The sequence below is a fragment of the Schistocerca serialis genome, chromosome 3 (assembly GCF_023864345.2).
Source record: "Schistocerca serialis cubense isolate TAMUIC-IGC-003099 chromosome 3, iqSchSeri2.2, whole genome shotgun sequence".
NCBI classification, from domain to species: Eukaryota; Metazoa; Arthropoda; class Insecta; order Orthoptera; family Acrididae; genus Schistocerca; species Schistocerca serialis.
The window spans coordinates 953,899,700-953,922,892 of NC_064640.1; the positions used below are offsets into that span (position 1 = coordinate 953,899,700).

Genomic DNA, 23,193 nt, shown 5'->3' on the forward strand with positions numbered 1-23,193 from the left:
AATGGCACAAACTGTGAAACAATTTTACCCATGTGACCGTAGAATCAAGCGACTTACATTTATGCATAATTATCTGAAGCATTTTTTTCTTAACGCAAAAGAAAGCCGATAAAAAAATCGAGCTGATATAACTTATAACTCGAGAGCTTCTGTGAATTACGTAGAATTTTTGAACTTCCGACTTACAATTTTACTGTTTATGTTTCGCGTTGACTAAGATAATGCCCCATGAAATTTTCTAATAAACTAAAATTATTATGCGTCGATAAACAAAATAGCTGACAAGCAATCCTGGTTTACAACGTTAAAAGATGGTTCTATGCGAATTCGCAATTCGTTGATGCTAACTGCTGTATAGCGCAAAGATTGTAGTAAATAAGGTATGGCCTCAGGTTTCAGCTGGTTGAGAGTAACACAGAGTTTGCCGCAGACGGTATCTATACTCGTGCATAACAGCTATCGTACAATATAATTATCCGGTCGTTTTGTATCACACTCTACAATAAATACTGGAACACGCAGTCAGGCATAGTTCCGTGGGATGCGATTGTGGTGGCGCAGCATATCAGAAAATGCAAGCTGATAAAATCTGTTCGCTGTTCCGAAATAAAACCCCCACAAAGTAAATCTGCGAATAGGAAATCGTGAAGGGAATGCGTACTATCCGTTTCGTAATGATTGACCCCTGATCTTGAGATCATATTCTGGTTACATCGCATGTCGAACATCGGTGTGTTGGAATTGTGGAAATGTCTATTTTTATCTGGTATATGAATATTACTTTTTAGTTGAAATGCTATCGACATAGTGATAATATTTAAGAGAAGGCGTACTTTTTCGAGCATATTTTGGTGCGTCTTAAATTTTAGGTGTCATAGAAGTCAGACTGTAACTGGAAAAAAACATTTCCTTTATACAGCATAAAGATATAATCTTCAAATTTTTGTTGCTTCACTATTAGTCATTTTATCGTAATAATGGCGGATGTAAATTGCTGCAGTTCACCTAGTGGTGGTGCGTACTAACAAGACGAAATGCGTAAATGAAAGCTCTGTTGTTGCCTTTAACAGCTGTTACGTTTTTACACACAAATCTACAGGGCGCCCTAATACCACATTTTTAATTTAATTGCTTTTGCGTCTTCATGCTCCGCGTGCACGAAAAAATGCTTAAAAACGCATGAAAAGCGTCGAAAGGTGCACAATCAAATAATAAAAAACATAGTAGTTGCTGCATGTGATATACACTGTCTGACAAGAAGTATCGGGACACTCCCAAAAACATACGTTTTTCATATTATGTGCATTGTGCTGCCACCTACTGCCAGGTAATCCACTATCAGCGACCTCAGCAGTCATTAGACATCGTGAGAGAGCAGAATGGGGCGCTCCGCGACGCTCACGGACTTCGAACGTGGTCTGGTGATTGGGTGTCACTTGTGTCATACGTCTGTACGCGAGATTTCCACACTCCTAAACATCCCTAGGTCCATTGTTTCCGATGTGATAGTGAAGTGGAAACGTGAAAGCACAAAAGCGTACAGGCCGATCTCGTCTGTTGACTGACAGGGACCGTCGACAATTGAAGAGGGTCGACGTGTGTAATAGGCAGACATCTATCCAGACCATCACACAGGAATTCCAAACTACACCAGGATCCACTGCAATTTCGATGAAAACTAGGCGGGAGGTGAGAAAACTTGGATTTCATGGTCGAGCGGCTGCTCATAAGCCACACATCACGGGTAAATGCCAAACAACGCCTCGTTTGGTGTAAGGAGCTAAACATTGGACGATTGAACAGTGGAAAAACGTTGTGTGGAGTGACGAATCACGGTACACAATGTGGCGATCCATGGCAGGGTGGGGGTATGCCGAATGCCCGGTGAACGTCATATGGCAGCGTATGTAGTGCCAACAGTAAAATTCGGAGGCGCTCGTGTTATGATGTGGTCGTGTTTTTCATGGAGCGGGCTTGCATCCCTTGTTGTTTGCGTGGCACTACCACAGTACAGGCCAACACTGATGTTTTAACCACCTTCTTGCTTCCCACTGTTGAAGAGCAATTCGGGAATGGCGACTGCATCTTTCAACACGATCGAGCACTTGTTCATAATGCACGGCCTGTGGCGGAGTGGTTACACGACAATAACATCCCTGTAATGGACTGGCCTGTAAAGAGTCCTGACCTGAATCCTATAGAATACCTTTGCGACTTCGTGCTAGGCCTCATCGACCGACATCGATACCTCTCCTCAGAACAGCGCTCCGTGAAAAATGGGTTGCCATTCCCCAAGAAACCTTCCAACACTTGATTGAACGTATGCCTGCGAGAGTGGAAGCTGTCATCAAGGCTAAGGGTGGGCCAACACCATACTGAATTCCAGCATTACCGATGGAGGGCTCCACGAACTTTTAAGTCATTTTCAGCCAGGTGTCCGGATACTTTTGATCACATAGTGTATCTCGAAGTTGAACCTGTGGATATCGATTGTGAGGTAGAGCGCCAGCCACGGAAAAAAACGGGACATCTAGAATGTTCATCTCATGATCTACATATTTTGTGGTAGGGGTTAGGCAGCGTCCTTTTCGAGATTAGTTTTTAAAAAATTGCAAAAAAGAAAACGCCCATCATGTTTCAAATATTGTTCCTTCTTTCCTATTGTTGTCGATAACAAGCAAATGCGATGAGATTTAGTCGTCGCAAAACAATCTATAAGCACAGGTCCAGCTTCGAGATACATCACACGCAGAAGGACACGCACAACATACAATAGGAACTCTTTGAACAACATTATCTTTTAATTCATTTTATCGGACTGAATTATCCTTTACAAATTTTTTGCTACTATTGTAAAAAGAAACGATCAGGTACTGTTCCAAATGTTCGGTAGTAAGATTGTGCCTTCGATCACTCAAAACTACATTTATGAGTAGAAAAGGACTGTTCTACATCAATTGAGATAACTGGGCAGTATTTAAATTTGGGTGCTATGTTGGCACGCATAATTTCTGGCAAAAGTTCACCAGGTCTATTACCAAAACTGTCAATTTGGGACAAAGGTTCAAAGCCAAACTTTTCTTTGACTAAATTCATTCATTAATTGAATAGATTCAGTCATTGCCAAACATTGAGTTTCAAACTTTTTCAGCAAGGGGACGTACTCGGTGAGCAAAGCACGTCACATGAATCGAACTGGTACAAAATACTTTGAGGGCTTTTCCTGCTTTGATTATATGGGAAGCAGCATCTGAGAGAAACACAAACACCCTTTCAGCTGCAGAAGGTCCTGGAAATATTTTTCTAATATCCTCATTCACAGATCTGGCGATTTTAGAACGATTTGTCTTTTCAAGTTCTTCGCAGGCCACTAAATACGAAGAAGAAGGCTCTTGTTTTAACGCACCAACAATTACATTTGCAATGTAACGGCCCAAATGTCGGTAGTTTCGTCGGCTAAAATTCAAGTAATGTTATCCTCGAGTTCATTGCGTATTCCTTCCAGGAAAGATTCCTAAATTGTCGGTATGTAATTTTTACGCAATGTTGTTATTTTGGTATAAACAATATTTGCGTAGGAAACCTTTGAGGATATGGTCTGCAAGTTTGTGAAGAGGAATATTACTTGCAATGAATGCTTCACATAGATCCAGGTTAAAGCGTTGATTTTTTTTTTTTTTTGTGGAGCGTAAATCCCTGCTACTGCTACTTGCCGCTGTGAAAAGTAGTTGTTGTTGTGGGCCTTTCTTTTGCATTCCTGCGATATGAAGGGTTGACTGGGCATGCTGGTCTGTTTGAAACTTTGTTTGCACGAATAGTTTTTCTCGCAAACTCAACAATATAAAAAGAAACTTTGTACAAATAAAAAGATAACTAAACTGACACAATGGGCGTGCGACTAACAACTTGCGTAATTTAATTCAATTGTTGCCAACGCGTGGGGTATGACAGGAGAGGAGATACAGCGGGGGCGCGGGCGGGGGCGGTAAGCGCGACTCCACCTGCCTGACTCGCGCCAAAAAAGTGCTCCTAAAAGCACGTTTTCTCTTAAAATATTGCCGCTAATGTCGCTCCCATTTCAACTAAAATGTAAAATTCCCGTAGTCACTTGTTCGAGGCTATTTAAAGTCTTTGTCCGCAAACTTATTATCACCTAAATAAACAAGTGTGGTTGTGGAAAAGTTACGCAAACTGGTCATTTGTTCCCGTGGGACCTCTTTGATATTTCTATCACTGTTTGTACATCGATGATGCGCGACTAATTGCATAAAAAAATTCACAGTTCACTGACTATACACTACTTGTGCTACACAAATAGTGTATAGTCAGCGAGCTGTAATATTTTTTATGCAACTATTCGCGCATCATCGATGTCCAAAGATCCAAAGACTGATACAAATATCAAAGAGGTCCCCCCCAATAGCTATTTCGTGTGTCTCATTCCCTCGTGGCGCTCTAAGGAAGGTTAACGCCTCGTCTATATAGACGTGACTAGAGATGGAGTAGAAAATACCAGAAGTAATCGGGTGTGGCTTAGTTGAATGAAGCATTCCGGCAGTTGCCTGAAGTGATTTAGGAGTACAACGGAAAACATAAAACAGTATGGCCATACAGGGATTTCTGCTCGTTTTGAAAACCATGTGATAGTGAAGGTTTCATGAACTTCGGTGTACTTTTCCCTACACGACATATTTCAAAGCAGATACAGAAAAGCGCACTGGTAATCTGCGCGCTGGAACGACGTCTGGTAGCCTAATAGTTATTTCTGGTTACTAAATTTAAACACGGAATTTTTACACGTCAGGAACCACTGTTTGTCCCGCAATACGAAAGGGCGATAGTATCAAGACGTCTGCTAAAATTTATTATATATCTTGATCGCAGCAAAGTGTACAAGATTCACTGTTTACGGTATAGAATTACCATCTTCAGATAGTTACCAATCTTTATAACAAATACCTCTTCAGGATATCATCGTGCAATATGGCATACCAGAAATGGAATGAAACCCAATTTTTAATTCTGTGCTCTATTTCTGGCAAACGATCAAGACGAATAACATAGTTTTAATTACAACCTGGCTATGTCACCGTCTGACGAAAAGGTACCTTCATGATAGTGATGTAATCAACTGATGATTGTTCGAACATGGGATTAGGCTCGTAGTCCCATGTAAGAATTGTAAAAAGTGAAGAACAATGACTGACAGATAAATTTAACAAAAGTTTAATACATTACAGACGAGAACTGAACAGTTTTTAAGAGAGAAAACTAAGTTATCGCAAAGAATTTAACAAGCCAAAGAGGAGGATACAGACAAAACGCCATGCTCGATTACAGAGACAAAGTGCGAGAAAATGCCATATAGTGGATGCTGCTTTTGGTAATTTAAACTACGGGGACTTCAATGTGTGTTTTACAGTGGTTAGTCTCACAGGAAACGTAGGGGTCAGAACGATGTGGTGGTGATGTGGTGCGGAAGGCTTTTGGGCGGGTACTGTACTAAAGCACGACTTAAATCACGACAGGAGACAAGTCTAATGACTAATATATTTCCTGCTGGATTTCGCACGGTCACAAACGGCTGGAAGAGAGAAAAAATACTTAACCACATATCAGTAAAGTGAAGGAAAGCTTCATACAATTACGTCCTGCTGCTGTAAGACAAAAGCTTCATAAAATGACTTGTTGCTGCTGCAGGACTCTCACATTCCTCGTTCTATAGGAATATTAGACCTTACGAAAAAGTAACCTCCTCTCGAATGGATTTTCTCCTCTCGAATGTTTTTTTTAAAATTAGAAACCTTTTTATCAATACTTTTTTGACAACAAGGGAAGCTGCTCGTCATATTGGCGTACACCACTGCGATGCCATTTCAATATTCGACCGTGATCGACAGACACACATTACTGGTGGTCTGCATCGAATTGATCGTAAGTAGTTAACAACAACAGCTGATATGGCTCCTAGGTACCCCGAGAGGATTGCGACAGCTTTCTGTGCTGCCGTTTTATTTTGCAACCGGGAGTGTTGTGTCAACCCAGGCAGGACGGTCAATTTGGCATCTAGGCGTCAATTGCGAACGACAATACAAAATCACATTACCGTGGTGTGCGAAGAAGGTGAACATGGGAACACCTGGAATGGAACTTTAATCAATTGCGGTGGGTTCTTTTCAGAGACGAGTGTGGACTCGGCTAGGTCGTCCATCATATATCAGGCTTGCAATCCCACGGGTTAAGCAGGTGTGTCATGTTGTGAGCCAGAATCATGTACGAATCGGACTCCTTTCATCGCCGTCGAGAATAGTTTGAGGGCTGCAAAGTATCGGTACATGATCCTGTTTACTGTCTAGCCCTACAAACATTTCGCTGCTGGGTATGTATTTCACGGCGAAATGCGCGAGTACATCACACCCACATCCAGCTCACCTCTGTCCAGGAGGCAGGGATCAGCCAAATATTTGCTGACATGAACCAGCTTTGTTGGGAACAGTTGAAACTTGCAGTGCGTCGCAGAAATACGACACACACACACACACACACACACACACACACACATTGTGTCAGCAGGGCCACCGTCTAAGCGTGGGACACGATTGAGCAGCACCATCTCAACCCCTTTGGGACATTATGCCGAGGAGGGTCCAAGCATTTCAGAATGCATGGGGTGGAGATTCGCGGTATTTGGTGTTATCAAGCCGCAGGTTTTTATTTTACAATTCTGCACTGTTGAACACATTCGGAGATACTGTCTTTGTTTAGTTAATTTTTATATATGTAGCGGATACTTTTTCCGTGCTCCCCTTGAATATAAGCCGACACACGATCACAGATACGAAAGCGGTACAAAACTTTTTTTCATTTTATCATCCTCTGGTTGTAGTGGTTTATATGTCTAATCCACTGAGTTGTAAGGTCACTGGACAAAATATTTGTAGCACTGGTGTCTATGGACTGCTGTAGGTGGCGTAGAACTGGTATCAGGCGGTCATGTGACCATCCACCGTTGAGATTAATCATGACAGTGAAGTTGTGTGTATGTGTCAGTTTGTTGTATAGAATCAGCGCAATAAGACGAATCGACGAGGGGACGTAGCAAAATGGCAGAAGGGAGTTATCGAGTTTGGACGTGCCCATGACCACATTGTGCATTAATTTGCCAGATTCGTGGGCTGTTCAACGTGCCTAGAAAAAATGGTTCAAATGGCTCTAAGCACTATGGGGCTTAACACCTGAGGTCATCAGTCCCCTAGACTTAGAACTACTTAAACCTAACTAACCTATGGACATCACACACATCCATGCCCGAGTCAGGATTCGAACCTGCGACCGTAGCAGCAGCGCGGTTCCGGACTGAAGCGCCTAGAACCGCTCGGCCACAACGACCGGCCTAGAAAGAATGATATACCACTCGCAGCCTTGTGTAATGTGGTATAAGAACAGAGGCCGTAGAAGGATTCTCACCGACAGGGATTGGAGCGGAGTGTCACGGACTGTCAACAACAATCGGTTTCAAACCCGACAGAGTTTCCACTGCCCATCTCAAACAGCTTAGCTGCGAACATTGTGAAGGACACTGAACCCAGTGAACATCTGAAGTCAGGTACCTCGGAAAAGGCCATTGCTCAAAGTGGCAGATAGAGCCTGATGTCAGTTGGCCACAAAACACAAACTCGGTAGTAGCTGACTGGAGGCGTATAGTGTGGTCCGACTAGTCGCGATTTTGCCTATTTTCATGTGATGCAAGGTGTCGACTGCACTGACGGCCCAGTGCTTCGTTTAACGTGGAATGTGTGGAGGGTGTAATGAAGACCGGAGGTAGTCGTTTAGTGTTGTAGGAGCGTTTGTCGAACCATGACTTGGGCCAGCTCATTCGGGTGACCATGAGTATGGATTGGATTGGATTGTTTGGGGGGAGAGACCAAACAGCGAGGTCATCGGTCTCATCGGATTAGGGAGGGATGGGGAAGGAAGTCGGCCGTGCCCTTTCAAAGGAACCATCCCAGCATTTGCCTGGAGCGATTTAGGGAAATCACGGAAAACCTAAATCAGGATGGCCGGACGCGGGATTGAACCGTCGTCCTCCCGAATGAGAGTCCAGTATGCTACCACTGCGCCACCTCGCTCGGTACCATGAACATGAACTGGGGCAGTTATTTCAGCATTCTCGGTGACCGAGTGTTACCCCTTCTTTTACATCTTCACGATGAGTTGAGTTGCTGTAGACACATGTTCCAGATGACAACAGCTATGTTAACACGCACGCGCACACACACACACACACACACACACACACACACACACACACACACACACACACACACGCACGCACGCACGCGCTCGTGTTCATGATTTTACGAACACGCAGGTACTCTACAGTATCTTGAACAGTCCGCTAGACCACCCGATATTAACCCCGCAGAAAATGTCGGATTATTTGGAAACGTAGCAATCAACATCCCCGCAAATCTTTGGGTCCTAAGCATAAAGAAGTGGCTTCCGCTGGATGTTGGTAATATGAAGAAACTTGTCGACTCTCCTCCTCGTCGAAATGAGGCAGTTAAAAAGGCTGTAAACGGTGTTGCGTTTCCTAAGGGTAATTTATTTTTTGTCTAGTGCGCGTATCATTTCACCTATGTACTTAAATTATTAACTTCTACATTTTACTCCACATCATATAACTATTCTTAAAGGTATTTGAAGTCACCGTTTTATTGAGCCTTCTTCAGGGGGTTTGTTAAAGATTTGCCACAAAAGTTTCTGACATTGTAAGTAGAAATACCACCATCAACATCCAACAATTCTCCGCAAGCCACCGTACGGTGCTTGGAGGAGGGTACCTTGTACCACTACTGGACATTTCCTTTCCTGTTCCACCCACAAACAGATTGAGGAAAAACCGAGCCTCTATGCCTCCGTATGAGCCGTAATTTATTGTATCTTATCTCCGTGGTCCTTACGCACCATGTATGTTGGCGATAGTAGGCTCGTTCCGCAGTCAACTTCAAATGCCGGTTATCTAAATTTACTCAATAGTGTTTCTCGAAAAGAACGTCGCCTTCCCTCCAGGGATTCCCACTTGAGTTCCGAACCATCTCCATACACTTACGTGTTGTTCGAACCTACCAGTAACAAATCTAGCAGCCCGCCTCTGAATTGCTTCGATGTCGTCCTTCAATCCGATCTGGTACGGATCCCAAACACTTGAGCAGCACTCAAGAATAGGTCGCACCAGTGATCTACATGCTGTCTCCCTTAAAGATGAACCACTCTTTCCTAAAATAACCCGAAGTCGATTATTCGCCTTTCCCACCACAGTTTTCACATGCTCGTTCCACCTCATATTGCTTTGCAAAGCTATGTCCCGATATTTAAACGACTTGATTGTGTCTAAGCCGGACACTACATTTTTCCACATTTAGTGCCAGCTGCAATTCATCACCCCAACTAGAAATTTTGTTTAAGTCATCTTTTAGCTTCCAACAGTCACTCAGCTTCGATACCTTATCGTACACCACGGCATCATCAGCTTCGTCTAGAACTTATCGACGGTGCCTACACGCTCGGTTCATCAGCTGCGACTTTCACAGGGAAGAGCATAAAACCAACGGCGGCTAGACGTTCCCAACAGAATTTGAAGTGGTGACGGAGTGTAAAAGGGTTCTGCTGTGATTCAAAATCAGGCTTCAATTTCCCAAAGAGAGCTGCTGATGAGTTTCGAGGAAAGTAAATTACTACAAATGTATGATTGCTCCTGCCTATACAGGGTGATTCAAAAATGCCTGTAAATATTTTAAGGGTGTATTTGTGAGGTAAATATAAGACAAAAATGTTCTATAAATGTTTTTCCATAAACGTTTAATTCCAGAGTTATCGTTAAATACGAAAGTCATGTCCGTATCAAAACGACGGCAGTGCAAGCAGCAGGATGCCATATTCTGGTACGTAATTCACATACGTATCTCCCAACAGTTGATTCGAAACTGCATGAATAGTGTGTTTTTGTTTGCACGTGATGTTTACTCCTACTGTACGGAAGATAGCGCTGATGTTGTTGGTAACGGAAAAGTACGTCCTGTCGTTCATTCATCGTCGGAAGGCTAAAGGTTTCGTGCACATGATGTACTCAAACAGTGAGTATGCTGATATGCACCTTGTGTATGGTGCAGCAGATGGAAATGCACTTGCAGCAAGACGAAGGTACAGTGAGCTGTTTCCAGGAAGACGGTTACCAAGTCATCAGACGTTTGTATCTGTGGACAGACGTATGCGGGAGTATGGCATTCGTCCTGGGCCACATTCAGGTCGACCACTTGAGCATGCAGTGAACGTCGAGGAACATGTTTTGGACCTGGTAGACCAAGATCCATCTATCAGTACGAGACAAATTAGTGCAGCTGTACGACTTCCACAATCTACTGTATGGCGGCTGCTTCGGAGACAACAGTTGCATCCATTTCACCTGCAAAAAGTGCACGAATTGACACCTGAAGACTATCCTCGCCGTCAGCAATTCTGCCAGTGGTTACAAGAGCGTCATTTGAATGATCCAATGTTCATTCGGCGGATATTATTCCTGGCGCGAGAATTGTGCGTGGATATCAACATCAATTCTCCATAAACATTTGGTGTGGTATTGTGGGGAATTACTTACTCGGACCTCATGTTCTGCCTCCAAGGCTGAATGGGCACGCGTACTGCGAATTTTTGGAGGGAGAATTGCCTGGATTGTTACAGGATGTCCCTCTTGCAACACGAGCCACCATGTGGTTTATGAACGATGGTGCTCCCGACCATTACAGCCGCAACGTAAGGGCGTACCTCAATTCTGCGTATCCACATCGATGGATAGGTCGCGGAGGACCAATTGCTTGGCCAGCCAGATCACCTGACCTGAACCCTTTAGACTTTTATTTATGGGGCCGACTAAAGACATTGGTGTATTCTTCTGCAGTACCGAACAGAGAAGTGCTACAACAAAGAATTGAAGGTGGTTGTGAAATTATTCGTGGAGAGTTGAACGGACTGCGTAATGTGCAGAGATCATTGATGCGACGAGCACGGGTCTGTCTGCAAGTTCAGGGACAGCATTTTGAACATGCATTGCATTAAGATTTGTGCAAATACAGTACAGTACAGTACAGTCTGTAAAATGCTTCAATTTTCCTTAGTTATTGTGCATTGCTGTAGTTCAATCAACAGGACCTAAATTAATACAGTGTTCGCGAGGAATTGTTTCAGTTTGTTACGTCACGTTTATTTATCAGTTTGCGTTGTTAGTCCAAATGCACTGTAATTAAACTGTGAACTCTGGGAATTAAATACCTTACGTTGTATTGAATGTATTATCCTGTTTTGTTCATAACTCTGTAATAAGCCAAGTATGGAAAAAATTGTATAGAACATTTTTGTCTTATATTTACCTCACAAATACACCCTTGAAATATTTACATGCATTTTTGAATCACCCTGAGATGCTTCCATAACAAAAATTGCTGAATAGAAACCACTGCTGACAACTCAAACAGGTCTGACACCATATTTCCCGTTTGTTCTATAACAGCAAGAATATCTGCAAAGCAACAATCTGTTCAAGGCTGATACATAGTTGATGGACCTGGAAATAAAATCGCCTTAATTCCTTGACTGCTTAGTTTCGGAGAAACAACAGCTTGTCTATGTTCGAGATTTACTTACTGCTCCTGCTTTTCTGGCACTCCAAGGGTCGTCAGAATCGCTAAAACGCCCTAAATAGATCAGATTTAGGAATGGCGTCTCCCATCGGCACAGATTTTTGTGGAATAATGTATACTTACAATTTAATGCTCTTAGCAAAAATCACGGCGTCTATAGACGAATCGATCACTTTCCTCACCATCTCTACACTTACTAGAAACTCTTTACACATTATATCGAGATATTTTAAAACACGTATCGGTGACAAGGCCTATCCAGTGACGAATATAACCAACTCAGAAAAGCGAGAGAATACCGTAGCAAATAAAGGAACTGCACACCAACGCCATCATAACGAAGTTATCTCAGTTCGAACAGGTGACTGCACTAAAATCTCTAGTTTTTATCAGCCAGCGCCCGGAAAATATTTGTTGCCGACATTGACAGAATGGACAGTCTCGTATAAAGTAAAGCATGTGTTATGAATGGAAAAAGCGACCGACGGATGACCCTTGGAGTGCCAGAAAAGCAGGATCAGTAAACATCAACAGCTCGGTGATGTTCGCTCTAACTGATACACGCCTCCTCAACAATTGCTGACACACGCTTCGCAGTGTTAGGTACTTCCGTGACAATTTCTTCACAGGAGTAATATGCAGTCACGCGCCTCGTTTACGGCACTGCACCGGATAAGCAAAAGCTGCAAGACAGCTGTATAACAAAAATACAAACAGTTTACACCAACAAAAACAATTTACTCGGGTATGGTGAATGGATCATGTTCAGCAATCATTCCGCCAAGGCTCGAAGTCTGCCGCACACAACATTCGGACAATATTAGTGAAACCCAGGGCAGCCTAAAATTGCGTTTCTTCGTTTTTTACGCTTGTATTACGTACATATCGTTTAACTAACTCGAGATCTGTATTTTGTATAGTGGTTCTCTGTACCAGTTCTTTAATTCCAGCGAAAATAAAAAATGGACATTCATTAAATCAATTCCCTCCTCACTTGGCTTTCCCCACGACAACCAACCGTGATACATAGTACCATGGCGGGAGGGAGAGAGGAGGGGAACACGCGATCTTTGCTCGGGTGGAGTCGCGCAGTGTGTCGCATGGATCCCCACCCTCGCCTTATAATCTACCGCATAGACTACTACAAAGCGCCGATGTTACGCGGTCTTGCGGCTCTTTGCTCCCGGCTTACATGGGCGCAGACTAAAGTTCCCATCATATTTCTCGATTTTATGAAACTCAGTTGAACACTGGGAAACAATTCCGTTTTTGTAAGTCGATGTGTGATACTGTACAATAAATACTTCTCCTCGTTTATGAAGCACCCTATCATACCTCTGAAGTAACCTTCGGAGTTTATCATGTGCAGATCTTCCTGCATCTGGCAATACTTTTCTAATGATACAACTTCTCAGCACACGTCATCGTAGGTAAACACTTTCAGAGCGCTACGGACGTTATCTATTGCGCCGGTATGTGTTTAAAAAGGAGGAGTGATGTGAAAAAGTTCTGGGTAGAAATACGCGTAAAGTGTGTTTCAAGTAGCGAAGAGTATGTGAACTCGTGCTCCGACGTGCGACTTTTTTATTTCATAATACAAGAAGTGGAAGGTAAACAAATCTTGGGTATTTTTGTCCTCTCACGTGGAGTGTGACTTCGGTTCAGTTGCAAGAAAGGGAGCGGATTGCAAATAACGTTCACTGTTTGACGGTACACTGTCGAAAAGGAACTGTAACTATTAATTCCTACCCCCATGAACCATGGACCTTGCCGTTGGTGGGGAGGCTTGCGTGCCTCAGCGATACAGATGGCCGTACCGTAGGTGCAACCACAACGGAGGGGTATCTGTTGAGAGGCCAGACAAACGTGTGGTTCCTTAAGAGGGGCAGCAGCCTTTTCAGTAGTTGCAGGGGCAACAGTCTGGATGATTGACTGGTCTGGCCTTGTAACATAACCAAAACGGCCTAGCTGAGCTGGTACTGCGAACGGCTGAAAGCAAGGGGAAACTACAGCTTTACTGTATGGTTAAATGATGATGGCGTCCTCTTGCGTAAAATATTCCGGAGGTAAAATAGTCCCCCATTCGGATCTCCGGGCGGGGAGTACTCAAGAGGACGTCGTTATCAGGAGAAAGAAAACTGACGTTCTACGGATCGGAGCGTGGAATGTCAGATCGCTTAATCGGGCAGGTAGGTCAGAAAATTTAAAAAGGGAAATGGATAGGTTGAAGTTAGATATAGTGGGAATTAGTGAAGTTCGGTGGCAGGAGGAACAAGACTTTTGGTCAGGTGAATACAGGGTTATAAACACAAAATCGAATAGGGGTAATGCAGGAGTAGGTTTAATAATGAATAAAAAAATAGGAATGCGGGCAAGCTACTATAAACAGCATAGTGAACGCATTATTGTGGCCATGATAGATACGAAGCCCACGCCTACTACAGTAGTACAAGTTTATATGCCAACTAGCTCTGCAGATGATGAAGAAATTGATGAAATGTATGATGAGATAAAAGAAATTATTCAGATAGTGAAGGGAGACGAAATTTTAATAGTCGTGGGTAACTGGAATTCGAGAGTAGGAAAAGGGAGAGAAGGAAACATAGTGGGTGAATATGGATTGGGGGAGAGAAATGAAAGAGGAAGCCGTCTGGTAGAATTTTGCACAGAGCATAACTTAATCATAACTAACACTTGGTTCAGGAATCATTAAAGAAGGTTGTATACATGGAAGAATCCTGGAAATACTAGAAGGTATCAGATAGATTATCTAATGGTAAGACAGAGATTTAGGAAGCAGGTTTTAAATTGTAGGACATTTCCAGGGGCAGATGTGGACTCTGACCACAATCTATTGGTTACGAACTGTAGATTAAAATTGAAGAAACTGCAAAAAGGTGGGAATTTAAGGAGATGGGACCTGGATAAACTGAAAGAACCAGAGGTTGTACAGAGTTTCAGGGAGAGCATAAGGGAACAATTGACAGGAATGGGGGAAAGAAATACAGTAGAGGAAGAATGGGTAGCTCTGAGGGATGAAGTAGTGAAGGCAGCAGAGGATCAAGTAGGTAAAAAGACGAGGGCTAGTAGAAATCCTTGGATACCAGAAGAAATATTGAATTTAATTGATGAAAGTGGAAAATATAAAAACGCAGTAAATGAAGCAGGCAAAAGGGAATACAAACGTCTCAAAAATGAGATCGATAGGAAGTGCAAAATGGCTAAGCAGGGATGGCTAGAGGACAAATGTAAGGATGTAGAGGCTTGTCTCGCTAGGGGTAAGATAGATACTGCCTACAGGAAAATTAAAGAGACCTTTGGAGAAAAGAGAACCACTTGCATGAATACCAAGAGCTCAGATGGCAACCCAGTTCTAAGCAAAGAAGGGAAGGCAGAAAGGTGGAAGGAGTATATAGAGGGTTTATACAAGGGCGATGCACTTGAGGACAATATTATGGAAATGGAAGAGTATGTAGATGAGGATGAAATGGGAGATAAGATACTGCATGAAGAGTTTGACAAAGACCTGAGACGAAACAAGGCCCCAGGAGTACACAACATTCCATTGGAACTGCTGACAGCCTTGGGAGAGCCAGTCCTGACAAAACTCTACCATCTGGTGAGCAAGATGTATGAGACAGGCGAAATACCCTCAGACTTCAATAAGAATATAATAATTCCAATCCCAAAGAAAGCAGGCGTTGACAGATGTGAAAATTACCGAACTGTCAGTTTAATAAGTCACGGCTGCAAAATACTAACGCGAATTCTTTACAGACGAATGGAAAAACTGGTAGAACTCGACCTCGGCGAAGATCAGTTTGGATTCCGCAGAAATGTTGGAACACTTGAGGCAGTATTGACCCTACGACTTATCTTAAAAAATAGATTGAGGAAAGGCAAACCTAAATTTCTAGCATTTGTAGACTTAGAGAAAGCTTTTGACAATATTGACTGGAATATTCTCTTTCAGATTCTAAAGGTGGCGGGGCTAAAATACAGGGAGCGAAAGGCTATTTACAATTTGTACAGAAAGCAGATGGCAGTCATACGAGTCGAGGGGTATGAAAGGGAAGCAGTGGTTGGGAAGGAAGTGAGACAGGGTTGTAGCCCGTCTCCGATGTTATTCAATCTGTATATTGAGCAAGCAGTAAAGGAAACAAAAGAAAAGTTAGGAGTAGGTATTAAAATCCATGGAGAAGAAATAAAAACATTGAGGTTCGCCGATGACATTGTAATTCTGTCAGAGACAGCAAAGGACATGGAAGAGCAGTTGAACGGAATGGACAGTGTCTTGAAAGGAGGATATAAGATGAACATCAACATAAGCAAAACGAGGATAATGGAAAGTAGTCGAATTAAGTCGGGTGCTGCTGAGGGAATTAGATTAGGAAATGAGACACTTAAAGTAGTAAAGGAGTTTTGTTATTTAGGGAGTAAAATAACTGATGATGGTCGAAGTAGAGAAGATATAAAATGTTGACTGGCAATGGCAAGGAAAGCGTTTCTGAAGAAGAGAAATTTGTTAACATCGAGTATAGATTTAAGTGTCAGGAAGTCGTTTCTGAAAGTATTTTTATGGAGTGTAGCCATGTATGGAAGTGAAACATGGACGATAACTAGTTTGGACAAGAAGAGAATAGAAGCTTTCGAAATGTGGTGCTACAGAAGAATGCTGAAGATTAGATGGGTAGATCACATAACTAATGAGGAGGTATTGAATAGAATTGGGGAGAAGAGAAGTTTGTGGCACAACTTGACAAGAAGAAGGAACCGGTTGGTAGGACATGTTCTGAGGCATCAATGGATCACAAATTTAGCATTGGAGGGCAGCGTGGAGGGTAAAAATCGTAGAGGGAGACCAAGAGATGAATACACTAAACAGATTCAGAAGGATGTAGGTTGCAGTAAGTACTGGGAGATGAAGAAGCTTGCACAGGATAGAGTAGCATGGAGAGCTGCATCAAACCAGTCTCAGGACTGAAGACAACAACAACAACTCTTAATTAGTCCATGTGAGCGAAGGAACGAACTGGCAGGCGAGCATTGTGACGAATAATAATAATAATAATAATAATAATAATAAGAGCTGGTAGTAACAAATGACAAGTTTAAAAGCCTTCTTCCAGGGCGAATCCACTGACAGCCATGTTCAGTGCCAAAAACCATATCGACAATAATTCTGAATTTCTCTAAAAGTTCTCCGTGACGATAATCAACTTCCTGCTACGAAAAATGATAATTGCTCCGTTAATAGTAAAGCTCCGTCTTGAAGTGATAAATTTGATCCAGCGTTAACTCTGTAGACGTTCCTTAATGATTGTGGGAAGGCAAGACGACAAGGTCTCTGTCGGGAAAGCGAGCTTGTATCAACGAAATTTTGGTTTCGTTATGTTGTTTCACGCTGTGCAATAACTCAAGTGTCAGCTGACTTGCGGAAAATTTCGGTTTCTCCGCCGTATTAATTCAGCTGAGCTTTTGTTTTGTCACTATACATAAGCTCGAGTGACCTACCACTGTAAAAGTCTTTGTTTTGAACGGTATACCGCCGACAGAGACCGTTCGACAGTTAGCGAACGATTCTTACTAGTCACCTTCTTAATTTTCTAACAGTTAAGGAATGAGACTGTACATTTAAGTGTGACCCTACTCCTCTTGAAGGTGATCCACGGGAAGGACGTCTCAAATATGAAATTATGGATAAGAACAATGAGAAAGGACACAATGAAATATTGAACGGTCGTTGACTGAAGACGTGAGTACGAGATATAAGACAGCAAAATCGGAAAAATGAATACAGAACATTTTTAATGAGGAATTAACTACGACAAAGGTTTGTGCTTACATTATTGGATGCTGAGGAAATGCTAATTTGAAAACCAGTTACTCAGCTACGTCTGGATATTTGATTCACTAGATTTTATTTGACACTTTGTCATAGTAGATGAGACGTGGGCCCGCGCTTATAAGTCACGGAAGAAAAAAATTTCTTTCCAGTGGGTGCAATCCAGTTGCCCAGCACAAGGAAAGAAGTTGACCTGATGTGCTAGAAAGTCTACGTTCAGATTCTGGTAGGCAAAATGGTTTATTCTTGTTAAAACAATTTACAGCCGGGTGACGACGTCGACAACCGCCGATTTTCAACAGGAGTACACCCTGCCATTCTCAAGGCAACACGGCAGCAAGCAGGTGCAGAGGAGTTCGTGGCAGAGTGTGATCCTGTCGAAATATCGGTGGTTGGGTGGCTGCATTCCCTTAAGCTACTCGAACACTGTCTACGCCGGGAGAAAAACAAATCTCACACGATTTGTTCTTACTGACTACCCTGCAAAGGTAGAAGCAGTAACTAGCGAACACTCGTAACGTCTTCGGGCCAACTGGAAGAAAAAATGGGTTACAAGACACATGGATTGCAAAAGAAAATCATATTTCATCAAGACACTGTAGCTAAAGGTAAATGTAATTTGGCAAAGGGAAAAGTAAGGGATTTGAAGCCACAATTGTTGGAATCTCCATCTCATTCATATTTCCGACCTCGACCTGCTCCCAAGTCTAATGATATTTGTGGCTAAAGCACGTGACCTAAATATGGATTACGTCGAAAAATATGTGCAATTTTTTTTAACAAAAAGCAATCTTTAACTGCCCAGTTAAAAACCCTTCCTTGCATCAGAAATGACAATGTAACCACAGTTAAAAGCATGTCATGTTCTTTGGGGCACATTGGTATTTTACTTATTGAAATGTGTGGAATGAGGAAATTTCCAGGAGTTACACTTCCTCACCCTGTCATCAGGTAGCAGTAGACGAAACATTCGTAGTTTTGGCGGTGTTTAAACATTTAGAAGTAAGCTAGAAGGAAAATAATGGAGATACAACTGAGTTTTACAACTGGAGTGTTGTCGTGGAAGACTGGAACTCATACATGGCAAAGCATGGATGTGATAATACGATATTTTAAAAAAAACCTACCAGGATTGCATATCGCTTCCTGCTAATCAGAAACTGAAAAAAAATCCACAGACATGTTACACATATCATTATAGCATGTAGCTCATCTACTAATAAGTCTGGCAGGGAATATTTGACACAGTCAAAGCGTGTAGAAATGCAATACATGCTTCGGAAGAATGTAGGATAATCAGCTGAAATAGATCAATGGGAAAGGGGATGGATGGAGAACATGCGGATCACGAAGTATGTCCCAGAAAAATTGTCATTCATTATTAGGTAACACTCATTTCGGACAATGGCAAATGAAAATGTTAGATCACGGTTTGCTTATTACCAGAACAAGCATCATTCAGTTTCCCATATGTTTATGCACTGGAGAACAATAAAAACTGAGTTAAGTCATAAGCTATATAAATCCTCCAGATGAGAACTTGATTTTGGAGATATGTATTTGTCAGGAGGGTTTTTTTTTTTTTTTCTCTCTTCATCTCTGGGTGTGTAGTAAGCAAATGAAGGTTAACAATTCATCCTTTGAAAATGAGGTTGCAAAATAATGCTCTGTAACATACTGAGACAGACTAAATGTAAACATTATCTCTGCACTTCTGACTATTCCTTGTGATTGACCTGTGCAGTTGGTCTACAGTGCCTTCTTTGAAATGTTACTGCAAGAAATCTTCAAGGCTAAGGAAAAGACACACAACACATTAAAAACTGGTTGCCACATAGGGTAAAAATGGATAGAAAGTATGGCTTTATTCAAGTGGTGCATCCCGCTTGCTGAAACATTTTGAAGGCAAGATAGTGCAGTGGCACAGATTCATTTTTCCTCTAGAATTCCAAGACACTTTTAATTGCTTGTGAAATTCATGCACAAAATTGTAGCTGATATAAATGACAGATGATCAGCTACACACATGACTGTATTGACCCTGCTTCCTCAGAGAAATCTGGCCTATTACAAGTTTAATGATGACAGCAGGAATATTATGTTGATTGAGGAATTCAGTTTTAATAAAAGAGATGTGTGGGAGAGAGGCATGGATGAAAATTTGGGGCAAACAACTAGAGAGGTCCATCTCAGTTCTCTGTTTGGCAGAAAGTGGTCAACTCCTAATATGAACTCTGTTAATGGAATAATGCTCTCCAACTTACTGAAAAATTCTGTTTCAACCAAAGGAGAGGAAGAGAACATTTTCCTGATTAGTAAAGGACTGTCATGATGGACTCAGTATATGTAATCTGAAGACATGATAGTGCAATGACACAGCCTAGCACCACCACACCACACTTTATTTACTGTCTTAGATATGTAACAACTTGCCAAAAATATTCAGCAAAAATTAACTGTGCAGAATAAGAAGATTTAGTTAGGAAAATTAACTTAAGGAAATATTAATTGACAAAAATATGGTCTTGTATTTTTAGACATCCTGGAATGATATATTAGATGAAAATTATAGTAAGGGTAAGTCAGTCTATAACTGCAAAAATACCTTTTTTTTAAATTTGACACTCCATCACTGAAGAAAAGGTTATTTGCCAAAAATTAATTGTATACTGTAACTGACTGCATTACCAATTATACTAATGCTTAGTGACACAATCACAGACCAACTGATGTAAAATTCCACAAGGCTTACACAGAATGAACATATAAGCTTACTTAACATATGAACCTTTTCCTCACTGTCGGGTTCAGAAAACAGCTGTTATCTACTGAATTATGAATCAGCTGGTATGGGAAAGTAAACAGATTGTCAATTAAGAACAAAAGAAAAAAAATCGAGTCCTGTAACATACTTTCATTATGGAAGAAGTGCAGTGGACTTCGTGTCAACAGACATGCATACATGAGGTTCATTGCTGCAAAAACTGAGTTATAAAAATTTAAGCAAAAAGTAAACAATTCTCAAATCAATTTTTTGCTGAACAACCCAAATTAAATAATTTGTTACGCAGTTTCGTCTATTATGGCGAATCTGTGTCTCATTAAGGAAATGTGACTTGTAAAAATGTAAACAAAACCATATTTATGGCCTTTCTAAATCTTGGAGAACAGAAAACTCCATCAACGACGTTAATTCAGGTAAAAAGTCTCACTAATCGAAGGAACCTACTGAGGAGAAGCAGTAGGAATGTGTAGTTAAAGAATTTATGTAGGCATTTGTATGCATCAGTTTGGAAAAACTACGGTAAACGTAAACCCGGACGACGAGACAGGAAATTTACTCACTAAGCCTCAACCGTCGCTCAGAACCACACCACACAGCGGAAAAGGTTACAAATGATTGACAGGTAGCAAGAGAAATGGATGGAGCATCAGTAATCACAGCATTATCAAGTTTTTGAAGGAAAAAAACTCTTTTCGTAAATAGGATATACAGATTTTTCTACCTGCAGCCTGTATACCATTAACTATCTCAAATAAATAAATAACTAAACTTCGGTTATAACTATGAACAGCCAGTTATGCAGATGCAGATCAGTTGCTTTACGTAACAGTTGTATTCGTATGTGTGTATGTAAAAAAGAACGGGTGGCGGGGGGGTGGGGGATCTCACCCCCTACAATCATAACAATTAAACAGTTGGTATATACCACAAACATTATCCGAAGACCTGTGAATCATTGGTCTTCAGCATATTCTATGTACAGTGTACAATGTTTGTGAAACTGAAAACAAAACATCCTTATTTCCGTTAAACAATACGAAACAAAGTATCTTCCAGTACTAAACACGTTCTACCGTTCGTGACATTTATCAATACACTAAAAACAGGGTCTAAAATAGTGTTCTACGATTGCGTAATGATAATCTCGCCACTCGTAAAAGTATTATCTATCAGGCCCGGAATCACTGTATGATTCGTTTACAAACATTAAAATTGTGTCTCGTTGATCACGTAACTAGTACGCGTTCTATACCAGCGACTGCATTTCTCTTTATGGCTAACAGCGACGAAGTCTTCTTTTACTGTTTCACTTGGTACTAATAAATCCTTGTTTCGTTGTCACGAGAATTGCACTGTGGTCACTAGAAAAAGGCAACACTATAAAATACCAATAAATGGCTACTGTTTACACTTCAAATCAGTCTACAATCATGTTTAAATTCATTGATTTCGTTGACGACGGTGCCTTCGCTGCTATGCTTTGCACACCTGCCAAGCAAGTTTTTTTTTAAAAAAAAAAAAAAAAAAAAAAAAAAAACCCTCGATAAATTATGCAGCTGATTACAACCTATCTCGAAGTAACACAGTTAAGTAAATGCAAGCAAATTGGAATGGTTTGGTGGTAATCTTACCAGTTCAGCAAAAGTTTGTTCATGTTCATTTCCTTGCCAATCGAGTCGCCTCGGCAGTATCTGGAATAAATGTTAATAATTACTACTCTGGGTAAACTATTCGAGGCTTATAACAAATATTTTCGGTCAGTGACCTCCCCATACCGAATGTTTTGACTGTCAAACCACGTGCTACACGCGCGATTACAGCTCGACAGTCAACCGGGTGACAAAACAGTGAGTGATACTAACCTTCAGGCGCTGAAGTTCTTGTTTTAACACCTGAAAAATTAAAGAACACATTAAAACTACGTCGTAAAAAATACACCTATAAACAGCATCACAAGTACTTACCGCTGCTGTCTGATGACAAGGGCTAGCATCCAAGAACTTCGTAATTAGAAAATACAATTCTGTGGACCAAACAATCGCTGTTAAATTCGAAAACAAATTTCCACCTCAGTATATAAAAGACACTATAAAGCGTAGTTACCTGAAGCACATTGAGACCGCTGTCTTATTATTTTGTTTTCCATATTTACAGTATCATGATTATGTTTACAAAATCCTGCGGCAGAAAAATTATTCCACCCGCCAGTACAACTCACACAGACGCAGTCACCAAAACAGCGGCACGACTCACACAGCCGAAGTCCATCGTTTTAGCGGTGGCTGCCGAGCGATGCAGTTGTATCGATTTGTTGCATTATACTTGTTTCACAAAACACAACACAATGTATATTTTTTCAACGCTTCCAGGTATGCATACACATGTATAACCACATCAACAAATACAACTTCACTCCGTGCTGACTAAGGCTACGCCACTTTCTTCCATCTTTGTTTTTGCAACGTTTCATATAATACACAGCCCAGTGCACACTCGTTTCGAGAACGTGCGGTAACAGGAAAATCTTCGCTTAAGACTGATCGTAATGAATTCTGTTGTTTACTTGCAGTTAATCAAATATAATCTTGACCGCTCAACCATGAAAATAGTTATGGAAGTCTCACCTTTTATCGGCCGAAAGACGAACTGAAACTAAGAGTGTCTTTGGATTATTCGAGTTCGAAGGTGCGAATTTGAAGTCAAAGTATCCTATATTTGTTTATGTTAGTGACAATACCAAGGTTCAGGTTTTCAGGTGATTTACCCGGTGCAGTTAATTTATATTATTTGAGAAAAATAACGGTACTTGAAATTTGTTACGTGTAATATCAAATACCATATACTAGAGCATCATAAATGTGATGTTA

General features: G+C 41.4%; 1 protein-coding gene across 1 annotated transcript in view; it reads right to left on the reverse strand.

Annotated features, from left to right (window-relative positions):
* The window catches only part of LOC126471399 (PH-interacting protein), a 285,806-nt gene extending 262,845 nt beyond the window's left edge, over positions 1-22,961 (reverse strand). Inside the window, exons 1-4 of the mRNA XM_050099524.1 lie at positions 22,430-22,961; positions 22,291-22,349; positions 22,189-22,218; positions 21,958-22,017 (exon numbers count right to left, since the gene is read on the reverse strand). Of these exons, the coding sequence (XP_049955481.1) occupies positions 21,958-22,017; positions 22,189-22,218; positions 22,291-22,349; positions 22,430-22,472 (192 nt within the window). The 5' untranslated portion in view covers positions 22,473-22,961. The remainder of the gene's footprint in view (positions 1-21,957; positions 22,018-22,188; positions 22,219-22,290; positions 22,350-22,429) is intronic.
* Between the last annotated feature and the right edge of the window lie 232 nt (positions 22,962-23,193).